This window comes from Halichoeres trimaculatus, unplaced genomic scaffold (genome assembly GCF_033239565.1).
Source record: "Halichoeres trimaculatus isolate MK-OKI-2021-1 unplaced genomic scaffold, fHalTri1.1 fHalTri1_scaffold_3, whole genome shotgun sequence".
Lineage (NCBI taxonomy): Eukaryota > Metazoa > Chordata > Actinopteri > Labriformes > Labridae > Halichoeres > Halichoeres trimaculatus.
In genome coordinates, this window is record NW_027437181.1 from 522501 (window position 1) to 537330 (window position 14830).

The following is a 14830-nucleotide window of genomic DNA, read 5'->3' on the forward strand; positions in this document are numbered from 1 at the left end:
CGTGCTGAGCCTGGTGCAGAGCTCGCGCCCTCTGAGGGAGAGGGTGGTGTCTGCGGCGAGCGGAGCCGGGGTGGCCGCTGGTGGCGGCGGCGGTGGCGGGGGCGGCGGTGCCCTGCAGACGGGCCGGTCCGCCAAGGAGCTGCTCATGACTCTGCCCTGTCCCTCTGCACAGACTGTCAGCAAGTACAACTCGCAGTACCACAAACTGTTCCCGTGTGTGCCCAAGGACGAGATCCTCATGAAAGGTACGTCATCATCCACGCCATCCACGCCATCTACCTGCTCTGCATGCTGGGCTCTGTCATCCTAATCTGCTCTCTAATCTGGGTTAATTCACATTATTATTTCTTTCTTTCTTCCTTTCATTCATTTTCTTTTAATTCTTTTTTTTGCACCAGCTTTGATTTTTAACAGGGCTCAAAGTTCCTAATTAGCTTTAGCCAATTTACAGTAAAAACTGAATCTTATCAAGTGTTTTTCTCTGATTTTCAGTAGAAAATGTCTTTTTAGACTCAATCTGAGCCACATTCACCTGACAGGTCCAGAAAAAATCTGATTTCTAATTATTTAAAGACAAAGAAAAAAGTTTCTTGCATTAACTCATTATTCTTGTTTCAAGCAAATTTTCTCTTCTTCCATTGGCAGATTTATATTTTTACTTATTTTAGCAATTCAGACCTCAATTTGTCTTTAAAAAACTTAAAATCAGACATTTTTCTGGACTGGTCAGGTGAATGTGGCTCAGATTGATTATAATAAGACAATTTTTACTTAAAGTAAGTTTATTTCACTGCTGCAGAAAGATATTGGAAACAATTGTTGTTGTTGTTGTTGATGATGCCAATCACTGCTATATTGTCTGGAATAGTTCACACTAGGGCTGCACGATTATCGCAATCGCAATCGCAATCACAATGTCAGCACACGCAATTACGTAATCGCAAAAGAGGATATCGCAATCACAATCGCAATCACGTCAGCACATGCAATTCAGATTTTTCTCCATGATAACCAAGCAAGCCTGTAGACTCATCATGACACAACTTTTTTTATTAAATCGCAAGCACAATCGCAATTGCAATATTGTCCACCTAATCGCAAATCGCACCTTTTCCCCAAATCGTGCAGCACTAGTTCACACTGCAAAAACTGAAATCTTATCAAGTGTTTTTGTCTTATTTCAAACAAGAATTGTCTTATTATACTCGATACTAACCACATTCACCTGATCAGTGCGGAAAAATGTCTTTTATTAAAGGTATTTAAATCCAAAAATGAGGTCTGATGTGCTGTAACAAGTTTAAAAAAAAATCAGCAATTGGTAAAAGAAAAAAAAAAATCAGCAATTGGTAAAAGAAAAAAAAAGAAAAAAAAATCAGCCAATGGAAAAAGAAAAAAAAGAAAAAAAATCAGCCAATGGAAAAAGAAAAAAAAGAAAAAAAAAATCAGCCAATGGAAAAAGAAAAAAAAGAAAAAAAATCAGCCAATGGAAAAAGAAAAAAAAATCAGCCAATGGAAAAATAAAAAAAAAATAAAAAATAAATCAGCCAATGGAAAAAGAAAAAAAAAGAAAAAATAAATCAGCCAATGGAAAAAGAAAAAAAAATAAAAAATAAATCAGCCAATGGAAAAATAAAAAAAAAAAAAAAAAATCAGCCAATGGAAAAAAAAAAAAAAAAAAAATCAGCCAATGGATAAAGAAAAAAAAGAAAAAAAAATCAGTCAATGGAAAAAGAAAAAAAAAGCTTGAAACTTTGCTTAAAACCAAAATAATGCTTTATTACAAGAAACTTTTCTCTTGTTCCATTGACAGATTATTTTTACTTCTTACAGGCAATCCAGACCTCATTTTGTCTTTAAACAACCTGAAATCAGACATTTTTCTGGACTGATCAGGTGAATGTGGCTCAGATCAAGTCTAGAAAGACATTTTCTACTGAAAATAAGACAAAAACACTTGATAAGATTTCAGTTTTTTGCAGTGAACCTTTGAACTATAATCCTCCTGTTGTCTTAAAGTCAGACTGTGAGAAGTTTTTACTGGATCTTGAAAAAGTCTCACTTCCTTATAAATGCCTTAATCTTAATCCACGACTCAGAATGAGATTATCAGCTCCAAAATCAGTTGTTCCTAAAAGCTGTTTCTCAGTTTTCCTTCCTGGGTTGTCGAGCTCCGTTTGACAACACCATGAAGAAGCTGAAGACATAAAGAGAGAGATTTTTCTCCTTCAGTAAAGAAAGGATGATATAAATACAGAAACTTAAAGCAGGAGTTTTAATATTTCAGAGAAATGATCAGTAACGAGCTGTGAGTTCAGAGGAGTATCTGTCTCTCCTGGCCTTAAAGCGTCCTCCTGTAACCCGTGTTTCTGAAACTCCTCCTCTGGCTCTGCCTCCTCCTTCAGCTCCTCCGTCTGGTCAAACTCAAAATCACGTCTGCTGAGTGTCAGCGTCTGTTTGCTTCACCGGGCGCTCGATACGTCCTGTCCCTGAGCCTAAACTGTGAGGGAGGAGTGAGGAGTTGGTCTTCTTTCTGTTGTTAATGGTGTTTGTTTCTCTGCTCCTCCTCCTGTCAGTGTACTCCTGCGCTCTGCTCAGAGATATCCTCCTCCAGGGCCGGCTCTACATTTCCAGGAACTGGCTGTGTTTCTACGCAAACCTGTTCGGTAAAGACATAAAGGTACGGACCTCGAAGTGTGTGTCAGAGATAAAGGAGGTGAGATGGACGGACTTCAGAGACGCAGCTTAACCAGCGTGTCTGTAATCACGCGTTTGCATGGGGGGGCCATGGGGGGGCCATGCACCAAGAGCTGACCCTGTCACCTGGACCAGCTCTGGGACTTTCTCTTTGATGCTGTGCATTGTTCCCCCCCTTCACGGCCCTGGGAGCAGCCTCTCCCGATGTGGTCTGATGTGGTCTGAAGTGGTCTGATGTGGTCTGATGTGGTCTGAGTGACAATAAGCTTCTTATTCAGTCCACATTCTTCACATTCTGACTGAAACCAGACACGTTTCATGTCCGCTCCTGCTCTTACCCACAGTGCATTTCAGTGTGTGTCGCACTAAGGCTGTTATCTCTTAAACTGTCCTCCCCCGCTCTCCTCGTCCTCCCCCGCCCTCCCCCGTCCTCCCCCGCTCTCCTCGTCCTCCCCCGCCCTCCCCCGTCCTCCCCCGCTCTCCCCCGTCCTCCCCTGTCCTCCCCCGCCCTCCCCCGTCCTCCCCCTCATGCTGTTCGTGCCTCTCTCCGTCTCTGCAGGTGGCGATCCCCGTTGTTTCTGTGAGGCTGGTGAAGAAGCACAAAACGGCGGGCCTGGTGCCCAACGGCCTGGCCATCACCACAGACACGGGCCAGAAGGTAAACACTCTCCCCACGGCCGCTCTGAGCTGAAACACGTCCGCTGATCAGCGCGGCGCGGCGTGTTTTCCAGAGGAGGTGTGATGGAAAAAACAACAGCGGGCTATAGATAGCGGCGGCGTGGAGACCCTGACGCTGAGTGAAGGGTTTTTCCTCCATTAGCGAAACGTTCAGAGGAGCTTAACTCTCTGTCACAGCAGCCTGTCATCAAGTGAGGCCTTCAAAGACATTAAGTACATTCAAGCTCCTGTGCCGGCTCAGACAACACATGACTGATGATAATGAGCAGGCTAACGTTAGCACGTGGGAACCATTTCAAATACCTGTTAGCATTCCCTGAAAGAGCTTAGCTTAGCACCAGAGCTTTAAAGGAAAACTGCTCTGACAGATGTTTGAACTTTTGTCAAAGTTAGAAAATCATTTTACTGTTGAGAAGGTCGATAAAAAGCTTCAGACTAAATTTACAGCTCCCACAAAAAACCTGATAAACAGCATCTGGTTCATGTTAGCATCTGGTTAGCAACAGCATCTCAGACAAGACAGAGGATCAGGATTGGTCATGATCAGGGGTCTGCAACCTTTACTTTCATAGGAGCTCACCTGGATTAAAGTCATTCAGGAAACACAAAATCTACTTTATCTTCACAATAAAGACAAAATACCAATATGATCTCATACAGAGTTAAAATTTAGTAAATAATTATCTAAATGTTTTGTTTTTTTTTAATTCATGCGACTGTACTTGTGATCTCTTGGTTTTTTATTTCTAATGAATTTGCCAAAATATGAAAAAACTTGGAAATTAAAAAAAATAAATGCAAAAATTGTGAAATTGAAAAAAAAAAAAGGAAAAAAAAAGAAACTTAAATCTGCAAACATTTCAAAAAATTAGAATAAAAAGAAATAAAAAGAAAATATGAAATTTCTAAAATTTGCAAAAACTCAAAATTTTAGAAAAATTTTATGATTTTGATCATGTATATTAATAATTTCGCTCAACTCATTATTTTTTGTTTTTTACTGACATTTATCATGTATACTAAGCTAGCATGTTGTTAGTTCAATGAATCAATCCAAAACTTAAAAAACGAAAAAATTGAAATCCCCCCCCACGCCCCCCCAAAAAATAGAAATTTAAAAAAATTACTAAAAAAAATTTGAACTTAAAAAAAAAAAAATTAAAATTTAAAAAATTTTGAAAAGAAATTGAACTTTAAAAAATTTGCAAAACTTTTGGAATTTTTGAAATTGGATAACATATTGATAAAATTGCTCATCTCATTTTTTGTTGTTTGCTTATGTCTTGCCACAGATTAATCATGTATATCAATTAAAAAATCATTCAATAATCATTAAATAATTTTAATTTTAGTGTCAGTGTCTTTAATCATCAATACCCTCTGTAAGAAAAATAGCTTTTCTTTATTTCAATCATATTTTTTTAAAGCTACAAGGAGCCACTGCAGAGGAGACAAAGGGCCAGAGGTTGAAGACCGTTGGTCAGGACAAAATATAACCTCCTTTTTACCATCTTTGTCTCAGAGTGTGTCTCTGTTAGTTTGTTATCACAGCTGTTACAGATAAGCTAATGAAGCTAAGCTCCAGAAGCTAACGTTAGCTTAACTAGAGAAAAAAAAAACAGGCCAATGAACTCCCAACAAACAAAGAGACATGATGCGCAACGCAGCTAGGAGCTAATGCTAGGCTAACTTTAGCTAACATTAGAGAAAATCCCAGTGTCTGTCAGACTGCAGTGGTGGTTTTAGTGTTAAAGATGACTTTATATTTCAGATACTCAGTCAGCTGATCTTAGAGCAGATGGAGACGTCCTTCTTCATCTGATTCACTCAGAGATGATGTTGGTCTGCTTCACAACTTCATCCAAAGATTAAACTTTTCTCTGCTCAGATGAGTCTGAGAAAAGGGTTAAAAAAAAATCAGAAAACTGGACGAAAACCAACTTTCTGAGTGCATTGGAAAGCTACAGGCACCGTGATTGGCTCATTGTCTGTGTGGGCGGGGCTTAGCCATAGGTCAACTGAAGTGAAACCTGGATTAGCTTTGAGAATTAAATGTATTGATTAGCTCCTCAGACTCTAAACACGTACCCTCCTTCCTGAAGTGAGTTCAGGCTGAGTTTCTAACCAGAGGTCAGAGGTCAGAGGTCAGAGGTCAGAGGTCAAAGGTCAGAGGTCTGTCTCTGTGCACTGACTGTTTCCATCCTGCGTCTGAACCTGTCCCTCTGACAGTTTGTGATGTTTCTGACTCCAGCCCTCCTCGGTCAGCGTACCAACGGCTCAGGGACACACACCTCACACCTCACACACTCTGTGAGGTTGTGTAACGTGTGTGTTACATAATGCATGTAACAAACACTCATAACTCTGTGCAGAGTGACGTCACCTCCAGAGCCCACAGCCTGCAGCTTCTGTTTATGTGCTGCAAACTTTACAGCTGCTGTCGGCCATTTTTCACTAACGTGACGTTCACCCTCTGAATGAAATGTTAAAAGTTTCCTTCTCTTTTCATTTCCTCAGTATGTCTTTGTGTCTCTGCTGTCCAGAGACAGCGTGTACGACGTCCTCCGCAGGATCTGCACACACCTGCAGGTGAGACGCTGTGAATACACGCCGTCATGAAGCACTGTGTGTGTCACACACGTCGGTGAAGAGTGTTTACTTTCTCCCTCCAGGTGAACGGAAAGAGTCTGAGCCTGAAGCAGTTCATGGAGGAGCCCACCTTATCGCTGGTGAGTCATAAAGCGTCCTTCATAAACGCTGTGAGGTCATAAAAATGTACAGATCAAAGAGTTTAACGTCTGATAGTTTACCGTCTGACTTTAACGCTCAGTTTAACTGCTCCTCCTGACCTGGAGGTGGACTGTCCTTCACACAGCGACGCCACCGATCGATCACTCTGAAATATCTCTGAGTCTGCGCGATGTTATCAACGAGCTCTGTGACTCACCTCCAGTGTCAGTACGAGACGTTTCTCTGACACCGGACGGCTTTTATTTTAAAGAACAATCAGATCCATCAAATTAAAAGTTTGATGAGGGAAACTTGACTCAGTTTTCAGGACGTTATGGATTTGCTCTTTGCTTTGGCACAGAGGATAAACTCCATTTAAACATGGATCATTCTTTAAAAAAGGTGACAGTGTTGGGTTATTGAGCTGGTTTCTGGAGCATTAAGGTCTTGTCCGTGTCTCCTCCCTCCGTCACAGGACGAGTTCCCGGCTGCAGACGAGTTCCCCGCCGTGGATGAGTTCCCCTCGGTGTTGAAGTGGCGAAGGAAACCCTCGGTGGTGTCTGTGTCCTCCTCCCTCCCTGACCTGCTGGGTAACTCCACGGGCGGCCTGACCGCCGCTGACGCACCCTTCAAACCGGAGCAGCTGCTGGAAGGTGAGGAGAGAGTCTGACAACGACCACGTTCAGTCTCTGTGTGGATGTGACGTCCTCAGCACTGATTGGTCGAAAGATTCACTTTGAGCTGTTTGCCTGGTTTTTAATTATCTATAAGCAGAAATATCTGAATATCTGGCTACTGTCATGATCAAAAAACAATTAATGGAAAGAGAACAGTGTTTCCTCTTCCACTGGTTGGAAAGTTTCTCTGAGCGTGTTCAGGAGTTTTTTCCCCTGGAACTACATGAACCTAAGGGTTAGTACTTTCCACAGTTCCAGGAACTTTGGGAGGTGAGATCTGCAGGCTGGATGTTCCTGTTTTTATCTCCCCTCTGTCTGTCCTCAGTAAGCTGACCCCCCAGCTGTGGTGGTCTTGTCTAGTACGGGGGTACTTTTAAAGGAGCCATTTTTCCTCAGCTCAGCTGGATCAAAGTCACTCAGGAGCCACAAAATCGACTTTATCTTCACAATAAAGAAAATATAGTGTGTAAAATTCTGTACATAATTAAAATCTAGTGAATGATTATCTGAATGACACAAGATTTTTATTAATAGGTGAAATTTTTCATGTCATTTATGTTTTTTATTCTTAAAAAATTGTGTAAATATTTCTTAAGAAATTTGAAATAAAAAAAAAAATGGAAAATTAAAAAATAAAATAAAATTTAAAAAAAAAGAAAAAAAAAAAAAGGAATTTAAAAGATCTGCAAAAACTTTCAGAAATTTGAAAAATCTAAAAAAATTGCAATGGTAAAATATATGCCAAAAATTCAAACAATTTTGAAATTTTTAAAACTGAGGAAGAAATTTAAATTTCTGTTTGTCTCTAGTCTTTCTACATATCAAGCATATATATTAATCAGACACGTTGTCAGTTCAATGAATCAATACACACAGAATGAAAATCTCTATTTTCTTTCAAAAATAAAATAAAATAAAATTTAAAAAATGTAAGAAAAATTATAAAAAATTAAAATAAAAAAAAAATTCAAGACAAAAAAAAATAAAAAAAATTGCAAAACTTTTGGAATTTTTGAAAGGATTTTCGAAATTTGATAACATATTTTGATAATGTCACCCATCTCATCATTTTTTGTTGTTTGCTCATGTCTCTTCACATATCAATTATGTATATTAATCCTGCATGTTCTCAGTAAAGTGAATCCACCCACACAGAATTAAAATCTATATTTCTTTAAAAAAAATAAAAATGAAATTTCAAAAAAATAATAATTAAAAAAATCCTAAATCAAAACAATATTTTTAAAAAATCCGAAACCAAAAAAAACTTTTGGAATTTTTGAAAGGATTTTTGTAATTGGATAAAGTATATTGATAATATCGCTCATCTCATCATTTTTGTTGTTGTCTAATGTCTTCTCACCTATCAATCAGGAATATTAATCCAGCACGTTGTCAGTTAAATGAATTCATCCACACAGAATTAAAATCTGTGTTTTCTTCAAGATTAGTCTTTCTGTAGATGTAGTTATCTTCCAGGGCTGTAAAACTTGAGGTTAGCCACAGGTGGAGGTCAGGTGATCTGGTCCAGTGGAGCGGGGTGAAAAGCTGTGAAACGTTCAGTATTTCATCAGCCCTCAGAGTAAAAACAGTCTGAAGACTGTCTGAACACGATGAAGCTCAGGAAACAGGAAGTTTGATGCTCGTCAGGTTTTATTGATGATTCCTGTTTGTTGAGAGGAGTCAGGGACAAAGTCTGTGAAATGTTGTCAGTGTCACTTTGATACAGGAAGTCAACAGTTTGACCCTTCCTGATGTTTCTATGATCTCTGTAGAGTGTGTGTGTGTGTGTGTGTGTGTTTTCATTTCATCAGAGCGGTGTGTGTGTGTGTGAGTGTGTGTGTGTGTTGGAGATGGATGGGGACAGAGAGTAATTGCTCCTGGACGTCAGCCTCTCTCTTATGTAACGACACATTAAGCTCCAAATGGAGATTAAATCCTGAGCATGCTCGGATGCAGATTAAATCCAGATTATCACCAACAATGTGTGCTGTCAGAGCGTCTGAGGACTCGGACTGATAAACACTGAGGGATCAGGATCCTCTCTGGATATGAACCCACGATTACGTCTCTCTGTAAAGGTCTGACGTTCGACCATCAGGAGCTTCAGGTGGAGCGTCAGGCTGTGATTTGTTTATATAATCTATATTTGATCTATATTTGATCTGTACGCTGACTGAATGTTTTAACCTGAGCTAACAGCTGAGCTACAGGAGCTTCACACACAGCAGAGCAGAGAGGAGAGGAGAGCTCACAGGATAACAGGAGAGAGGAGGGAGATCAGTTTATGGACCAGAGGATGAAGAGTCCACAGCCTGAGTCATTTTCACTGTGCCATCATTAAGAAAACACACACTGCAAACACACAAACACACACACACACACACACACACACACACACACACACAGCAAACACACACAGTCCTGGTGTGTTCAGCTGCAGCACAGCACCATTAAACACACACCAGTTATCACCTGGTTTGATCAGATCACAGGTAAAGGTGTAGTCAGCGGTCTGGGAGAAAATGAGTGGAGAGGTTGTTGATAAACATCGTCATGGAAACGACCGTAGAAACTGCGTAGCTGACCAACATGGCGGAGGCCGGACCAGCAAACGCTCGAGGGTCAGTTCGCTACAATACGTGAAGCAGTATTTCTCGTTTTGAAAGTAGTAGTAGTGTGACAAGTTTTAGTAGTATTGTAGCAAAAGATGTTATAATATTTAGATATATAAATATTTTCTGATCAAAGACGAGCGATGCTCTACAACAAAAAGGCCCAGGTTGTTGAGCCTTTGAAAGAGACTTGACCCGCAGACGTACGACGGAGCAGGAGGACGCTGTCCTCAGGAGATTTAGCTGCAGCACTCGCCGGCTCCAGCTGTTTTAAAGCTATTTCTATTTTTAGCTCGCTACTACTGTTTGGGTTTCCTGGTTCTTTGATTGTTGAACCGTGTTTGATGTTCACTCTAACCTTGGTGAGCTTAAGGTGCACGGTTGGGAGGGAAAAGAGGGAGGGGCGTGGCTTTGGTTGTGGTACGGTGCCTTGTATATGTGAATCAGAACTTTACACAACGGTTATGAATCCAGGAATGAACAAGAATTTGCCCCCTGCACCTGTCATAATGCCCCCCTGTTTCATTTTGTCTGACGCTGACTCTGGGTTAGCACACTGCTAAGCTGCTAAGCTAAGGTAACCCTGACTAGTCAGACAACAGCAGCCACAACTCAACTGCCATAACTGATAACATCACAACAACAGCACATTTTGTCAGATTAGACAATAAGATGAAAGCTGACGGCTGTTACTGTGGTTCTGTGAAGCAGCACAAAGCTAATCTTGCTAACCTGTCCAGCAGAAAGACGCCGACATCCTCGTCCGTTTTCAGCTCTGTTAAATGGCGGCGTTCCCTCCCCCGTCAGAAAGCCTCACCAATGTTGACCCCGGTCTTCCCTCTGTTATGGTCATAGACCTTCTTTTTCATCTTATGCTAAAGTCACACATGAATTTAGTTCGTTATAAGTTAATTGGTCAGTCTGAATTAGATGTAGGTTTTTATCAGTTTCCTGTCTGTATGATTCATTTTTCTGCCTCCACAGTGAAAATGTCCCCGCTCCATCAGGTGGACCTCAGCTGTGCGAAGCCTCTGATGACTTAACAACCTGATCTTATCACGCCACAGCAAACAGGAAAACATGAGAACATGAGAACGTAGAAACATTTTGAGTAGATGCTGAAACCTGTGGCTTATTCCAGAGAGCAGGACCAGAGTCACTGGACCAGGATCTGACTCTGCACACGACCCTGGAGACCTGATGGGGTCATTATGTCGCCAAGTCAAGCACTGTTAATGTGTTTTATTAAAGTGTGTGTTAATGTGTGTGTGTGTCTGTGTGTGTGTGTGTGTTCAGAGCGAGCGCTGCAGACAGACAGAGGTCTCTTATCAGAGCCGGGGACCGAGCTGGGCCAGATGGAGTACCAGCTGCTCAAGTTCTTCACCCTGCTGTGAGTTTACAGAGGGACACACACCCACAACACCACCTCCACCTCCACCAGCAGCTGACTCACACACACACACACACACACACTCACACACACACACACACACACAGATATAAATAGCAGGTGATGTAACAGGTCAGGCTGAACACAGCGGAGGAGCAGAGGTGTTCACAGACGTTTCTTCTCCTCAGACCAAACTCAACCACCGAGCTTTGTCTTCCTGCTCTGTCCACCGTCCCATCCTCTCAGAGAAAGACACAGAAATCACCAAAATCATGACTAAAGCAAAGAGATGAACTAGAGCAGGGTTCCTGAACTTTCTAACCTGTGATCTGTCCAGTTACTAAACCTCAGATACTCGTCCTGTCAGAGGCAGAGAGATAATCCACCTGTGTGCTCGTGTTGTTTCTCAGATCAATCTGCCGCCTCTGATGCTGATGTTATCCTGCCTCAGTCATCTCTGAACCTAACCCTCATTTTGTTTATGTTTTTAAAATAAAAGATGAAAGAAGGAGTTATCAATAATAAATAGATTTAGAATTTAAAAGGCATTTCTCGAACCCTACTTTGGGAATTAGCCCACTCTTCTTCTACAAACACGTCTGAAAACACAGCTGTAACCCAGGGTTTATATCAGGTTTGACCCTAAAGTCAGAGATTTATGTTGAAGTATGATCTCTAACAAGTCTGCATTTATTTCACACCCCTAACAGACCACAGGAAAACCATTAAAACTTATTTTTTACAGTTACAGTTAGATTATTAAAAAGGTACTTCCTTGGGAAAAACAGGACAAGTAAACAAACTGCTTCCAAAACACCTCGTAGATAAATCTGTCCATTTTTTAACCTTGCTGTTTCATTTTTGTGAAGTTATACACAAATTATATAAACTAATATTTTATTATTGTACCATTAATGTTCCTCTGAAGGTACCTGGTGTGGTTGTAGAGTGAATTTGTTTTGTTTGTCTCTGTTTCCTGCAGAGGGACTACAGATGCTAATTAGCTCAGCGCAAACTCTGGCACAGCTAAATGTGTTTACACTTTGTCTGCTAAAAAAAAAAATAGAATAAAACATATTTATCATTAAAAAAAACTATTCAGCACTGGTATCAATAAGTGCATATTTATAATAATATTAAAGGAAGAACTATTGTTATTATTATAATAATTATTATAATATATTTTTAATTTTATTATTATTATTAAATTGTATTTATTATTATCAGTATTATTTTGTCTTATTTTTATTATCATCATTATAGTAGTATTTTATTTTCTATTCTTTCTTATTAGTATTATTTTATTTTATTTTTTATTATTAGTATTATATTGTTTTATTTCTATTAATATTATTATTGTATTTTATTTTGATTATTTTATTTTTATTAGTATCATTATTCTACTTTATTTTTATTATTTTATTTTATTTGATTTATTATTATCAGTATATTTTTGTTTTATTTTTATTAATATCATTATTTTATTTCATTTTTAGTATTTTATTTTATTTTATTTATTATTATCAGTATTATTTTGTTTTAATTTTATTATTATCATTATTGTAGCATTTACTTTTCTATTCTTTCTAATTGTTAGTATCTTATTTTATTTTTTATAAGTAGCATTTTGTTTTATTTTTATTATTATCATTATTATATTTTATTCGATTATTAGTATTATTTTATTTTATTTTTTATTCTTTCTTATAAGTATTATTTTATTTTATTATTTATTATAAGTATTATCTTGTTTGATTTTTATTTTTATCATTATTTTATTGTATTTTTATTATTAGTAGTAGTAGTAGTTGTAGTAGTAGTAATAGTGGTATTTTATTTTTTATTCTTTCTTATTAGTATTATTTTATATATTATTATTTTATTATTAGTATTATTTCTATTATTATCATTATTTTATTCAATTTTATTTTTTTATTTTTTTTTGTTATTGTTATAATAATCCTTGAGAAACGTGTAAACTGGCTTTTTTAAAGACAGTCTGTCCTCTAAAGGAAGTCAACACTGCCACCCAGTGGTCATTTAGTGACATTACAGATGTCTTCAGCCACATCCACATAGGAGTTAAGTGTTTAAAGAATAGAGATCCTCTCATTAAATTTAAACATTTATACTAATCTGTCGTCCTCTCCTCCTGCTTCAGCATCATCCTCCTCATCGTGTCGTCGTGTTACCTGGCCTTTCGTGTGTGCAGTCTGGAGCAGCAGCTCTCCTTCCTCAGTAACCCCAATCTGCCCCTGAGAGAGAGGTGACACACCGGCAGCGTTACCACTGGTTTTTATATCGTATGATGATTAAAAATGATTAAAATATTAAGATTTCCTGCTTCCTGTATGTCTGCCTGTCCAGGTAACCTCTGCTCTCTGCTGTGATTGGCTGCTGTCCCTCCTTCCCGTCACGCTTTGAGGCGATGCTGCTCCAGGATCAGCTGAAACCTGAAACCTGGGACCCATGAAGGAGCAGCATCAGTCCACACCCCTGAGAGGGACGGCTCCTAATTAGTGATCACTTCCAGACTATGCAAAGAGACTGTGTATTTATTATTTCTGAATCTAAAGTAGAGTTTATTGTGTAATGTTTTCTGCCTCCCACTGACGCTGAAATGTAAAACCCTCAGACTCTGAACTGTTGAGTTTTAAAGGATGAAAGAGCTAATTCAAGACATTGACACGTTTTTTAACCTGTTTAATAATCATACTTTATTATTATATTTTAGGTTTTGTCGTCTCCCTCTGTAGGAAGCTGCAGCTAGCTGCTACGATGCACTTTTAAATCAGTCCAGGTTATTTCAGCTCTGACCTCTGATTCTGCTGCGTGGTCGGTACCGACGTCATCTCTGCTCTGAAACAAACCAGAGAAACGTGAAGTGAACGAGACGATCAGCTGGTGACGTTTATGATCTGTAGTTTTTAGTCGTTTTAATCTGCTGTGTCAAAGAAAAACCCAGTGTTTGTTTTTTTCTACCTTTAAGATGAAGTCACCAAAGACTAAAACACGAGTGTTTCTGTTAGTGTCGCGTTTCTGTCTGCAGATGTTTTGTTGGATTTGCAGAAATGTCGTCTTAGACTCGTTTGTGAACCACGTGAATTAAACTGGCCACAGGACGTAGATTAAAACCATGTTTCTGGTGTTTTCTTCAGCGTGAAAAGCTCCACATCTCCGCCCTGTTGGCTGAAGCTCTCCACGCGTAATAAATGAAACGTGGAGCGCTGGCTGTGCACCAGAGGCTAATTTCCCTCCACATGTTTCAGTTTCAGTATAACGGCTCGTCACTTTTCAGGGTTTAGAAAAGTATGAACTTTTCTGAGATGTCAACTGTTTGGAAGCTGCAAAAACCAACGTTGGCTTTGGTCACGGAAAACAAATGAATGTTTGGCGTGTGATGGTTTTCATGGAGCAAACTTCAGTTTTATGAACTGCAGAGGAGCTCAAACAAAGCTGCTATCAGGAGAAACATGGAGTCACATGAATTAAACCTCAGAGATGGATTTCAGTTTACCAAACACAGGTTACAGATCTGTTTTCAGATCCAGTCCATTTCTTACAATCGCAGTGTGAATGTAAGACGACATGTGGCGTCCAGATCAGCTCGAGTTCATCAGTCATAACACGTCAAACACAGGAAGTAAACAGAAAACAGCTGGACCATCCTACAGCCCGTCACACACAGGAACCTCTGATTATTTATCCTCTGCAAACTGCAAACAAAAACCTTCCTGCTGCACCGGACGCTTGATTAGGCGCACCTGTTCAGCAGCTCGTTAACATCCAATCAGCCAATCACACGGCAGCAGCTCGGTGCTGTTATTCATGTGGTCACTGAGCATCAGTTTAAGAGACTGACTGTGCCGTGGTTGTTGGTGTGAGTGTTTGATGCAGATCATCACCACGGTAACCCTCGTTTTATCTCAGAGAGTTTAACCGATGATGGCTGACAGAGTATTAATTAAACCTCCGTCTGTCACTTCAAAGAGCGCAGCACCTGGACGTGAAGCAGCCTGACTGATTGACAGGTGGCGTGGTTC

At 39.5% G+C, this 14830-nt stretch overlaps 1 protein-coding gene across 3 annotated transcripts in view; it reads left to right on the forward strand.

The window, feature by feature from the left end:
• gramd2aa (GRAM domain containing 2Aa) overlaps nucleotides 1–13924 on the forward strand; it is a 37526-nt gene extending 23602 nt beyond the window's left edge. For 2 of the 3 annotated variants that reach the window (XM_074667125.1, XM_074667126.1), the window contains exons 4-12: nucleotides 1–245; nucleotides 2577–2680; nucleotides 3257–3355; nucleotides 5893–5964; nucleotides 6048–6104; nucleotides 6581–6758; nucleotides 10694–10787; nucleotides 12949–13053; nucleotides 13155–13924. The exon at nucleotides 1–245 is cut by the window's left edge and continues 68 nt beyond it. In XM_074667125.1, the coding sequence (XP_074523226.1) occupies nucleotides 1–245; nucleotides 2577–2680; nucleotides 3257–3355; nucleotides 5893–5964; nucleotides 6048–6104; nucleotides 6581–6758; nucleotides 10694–10787; nucleotides 12949–13053; nucleotides 13155–13158 (958 nt within the window). In that variant the 3' untranslated portion in view covers nucleotides 13159–13924. The remainder of the gene's footprint in view (nucleotides 246–2576; nucleotides 2681–3256; nucleotides 3356–5892; nucleotides 5965–6047; nucleotides 6105–6580; nucleotides 6759–10693; nucleotides 10788–12948; nucleotides 13054–13154) is intronic. The other variant, XM_074667127.1, reaches the window with a different exon arrangement.
• The last annotated feature ends 906 nt before the right edge of the window (nucleotides 13925–14830 follow it).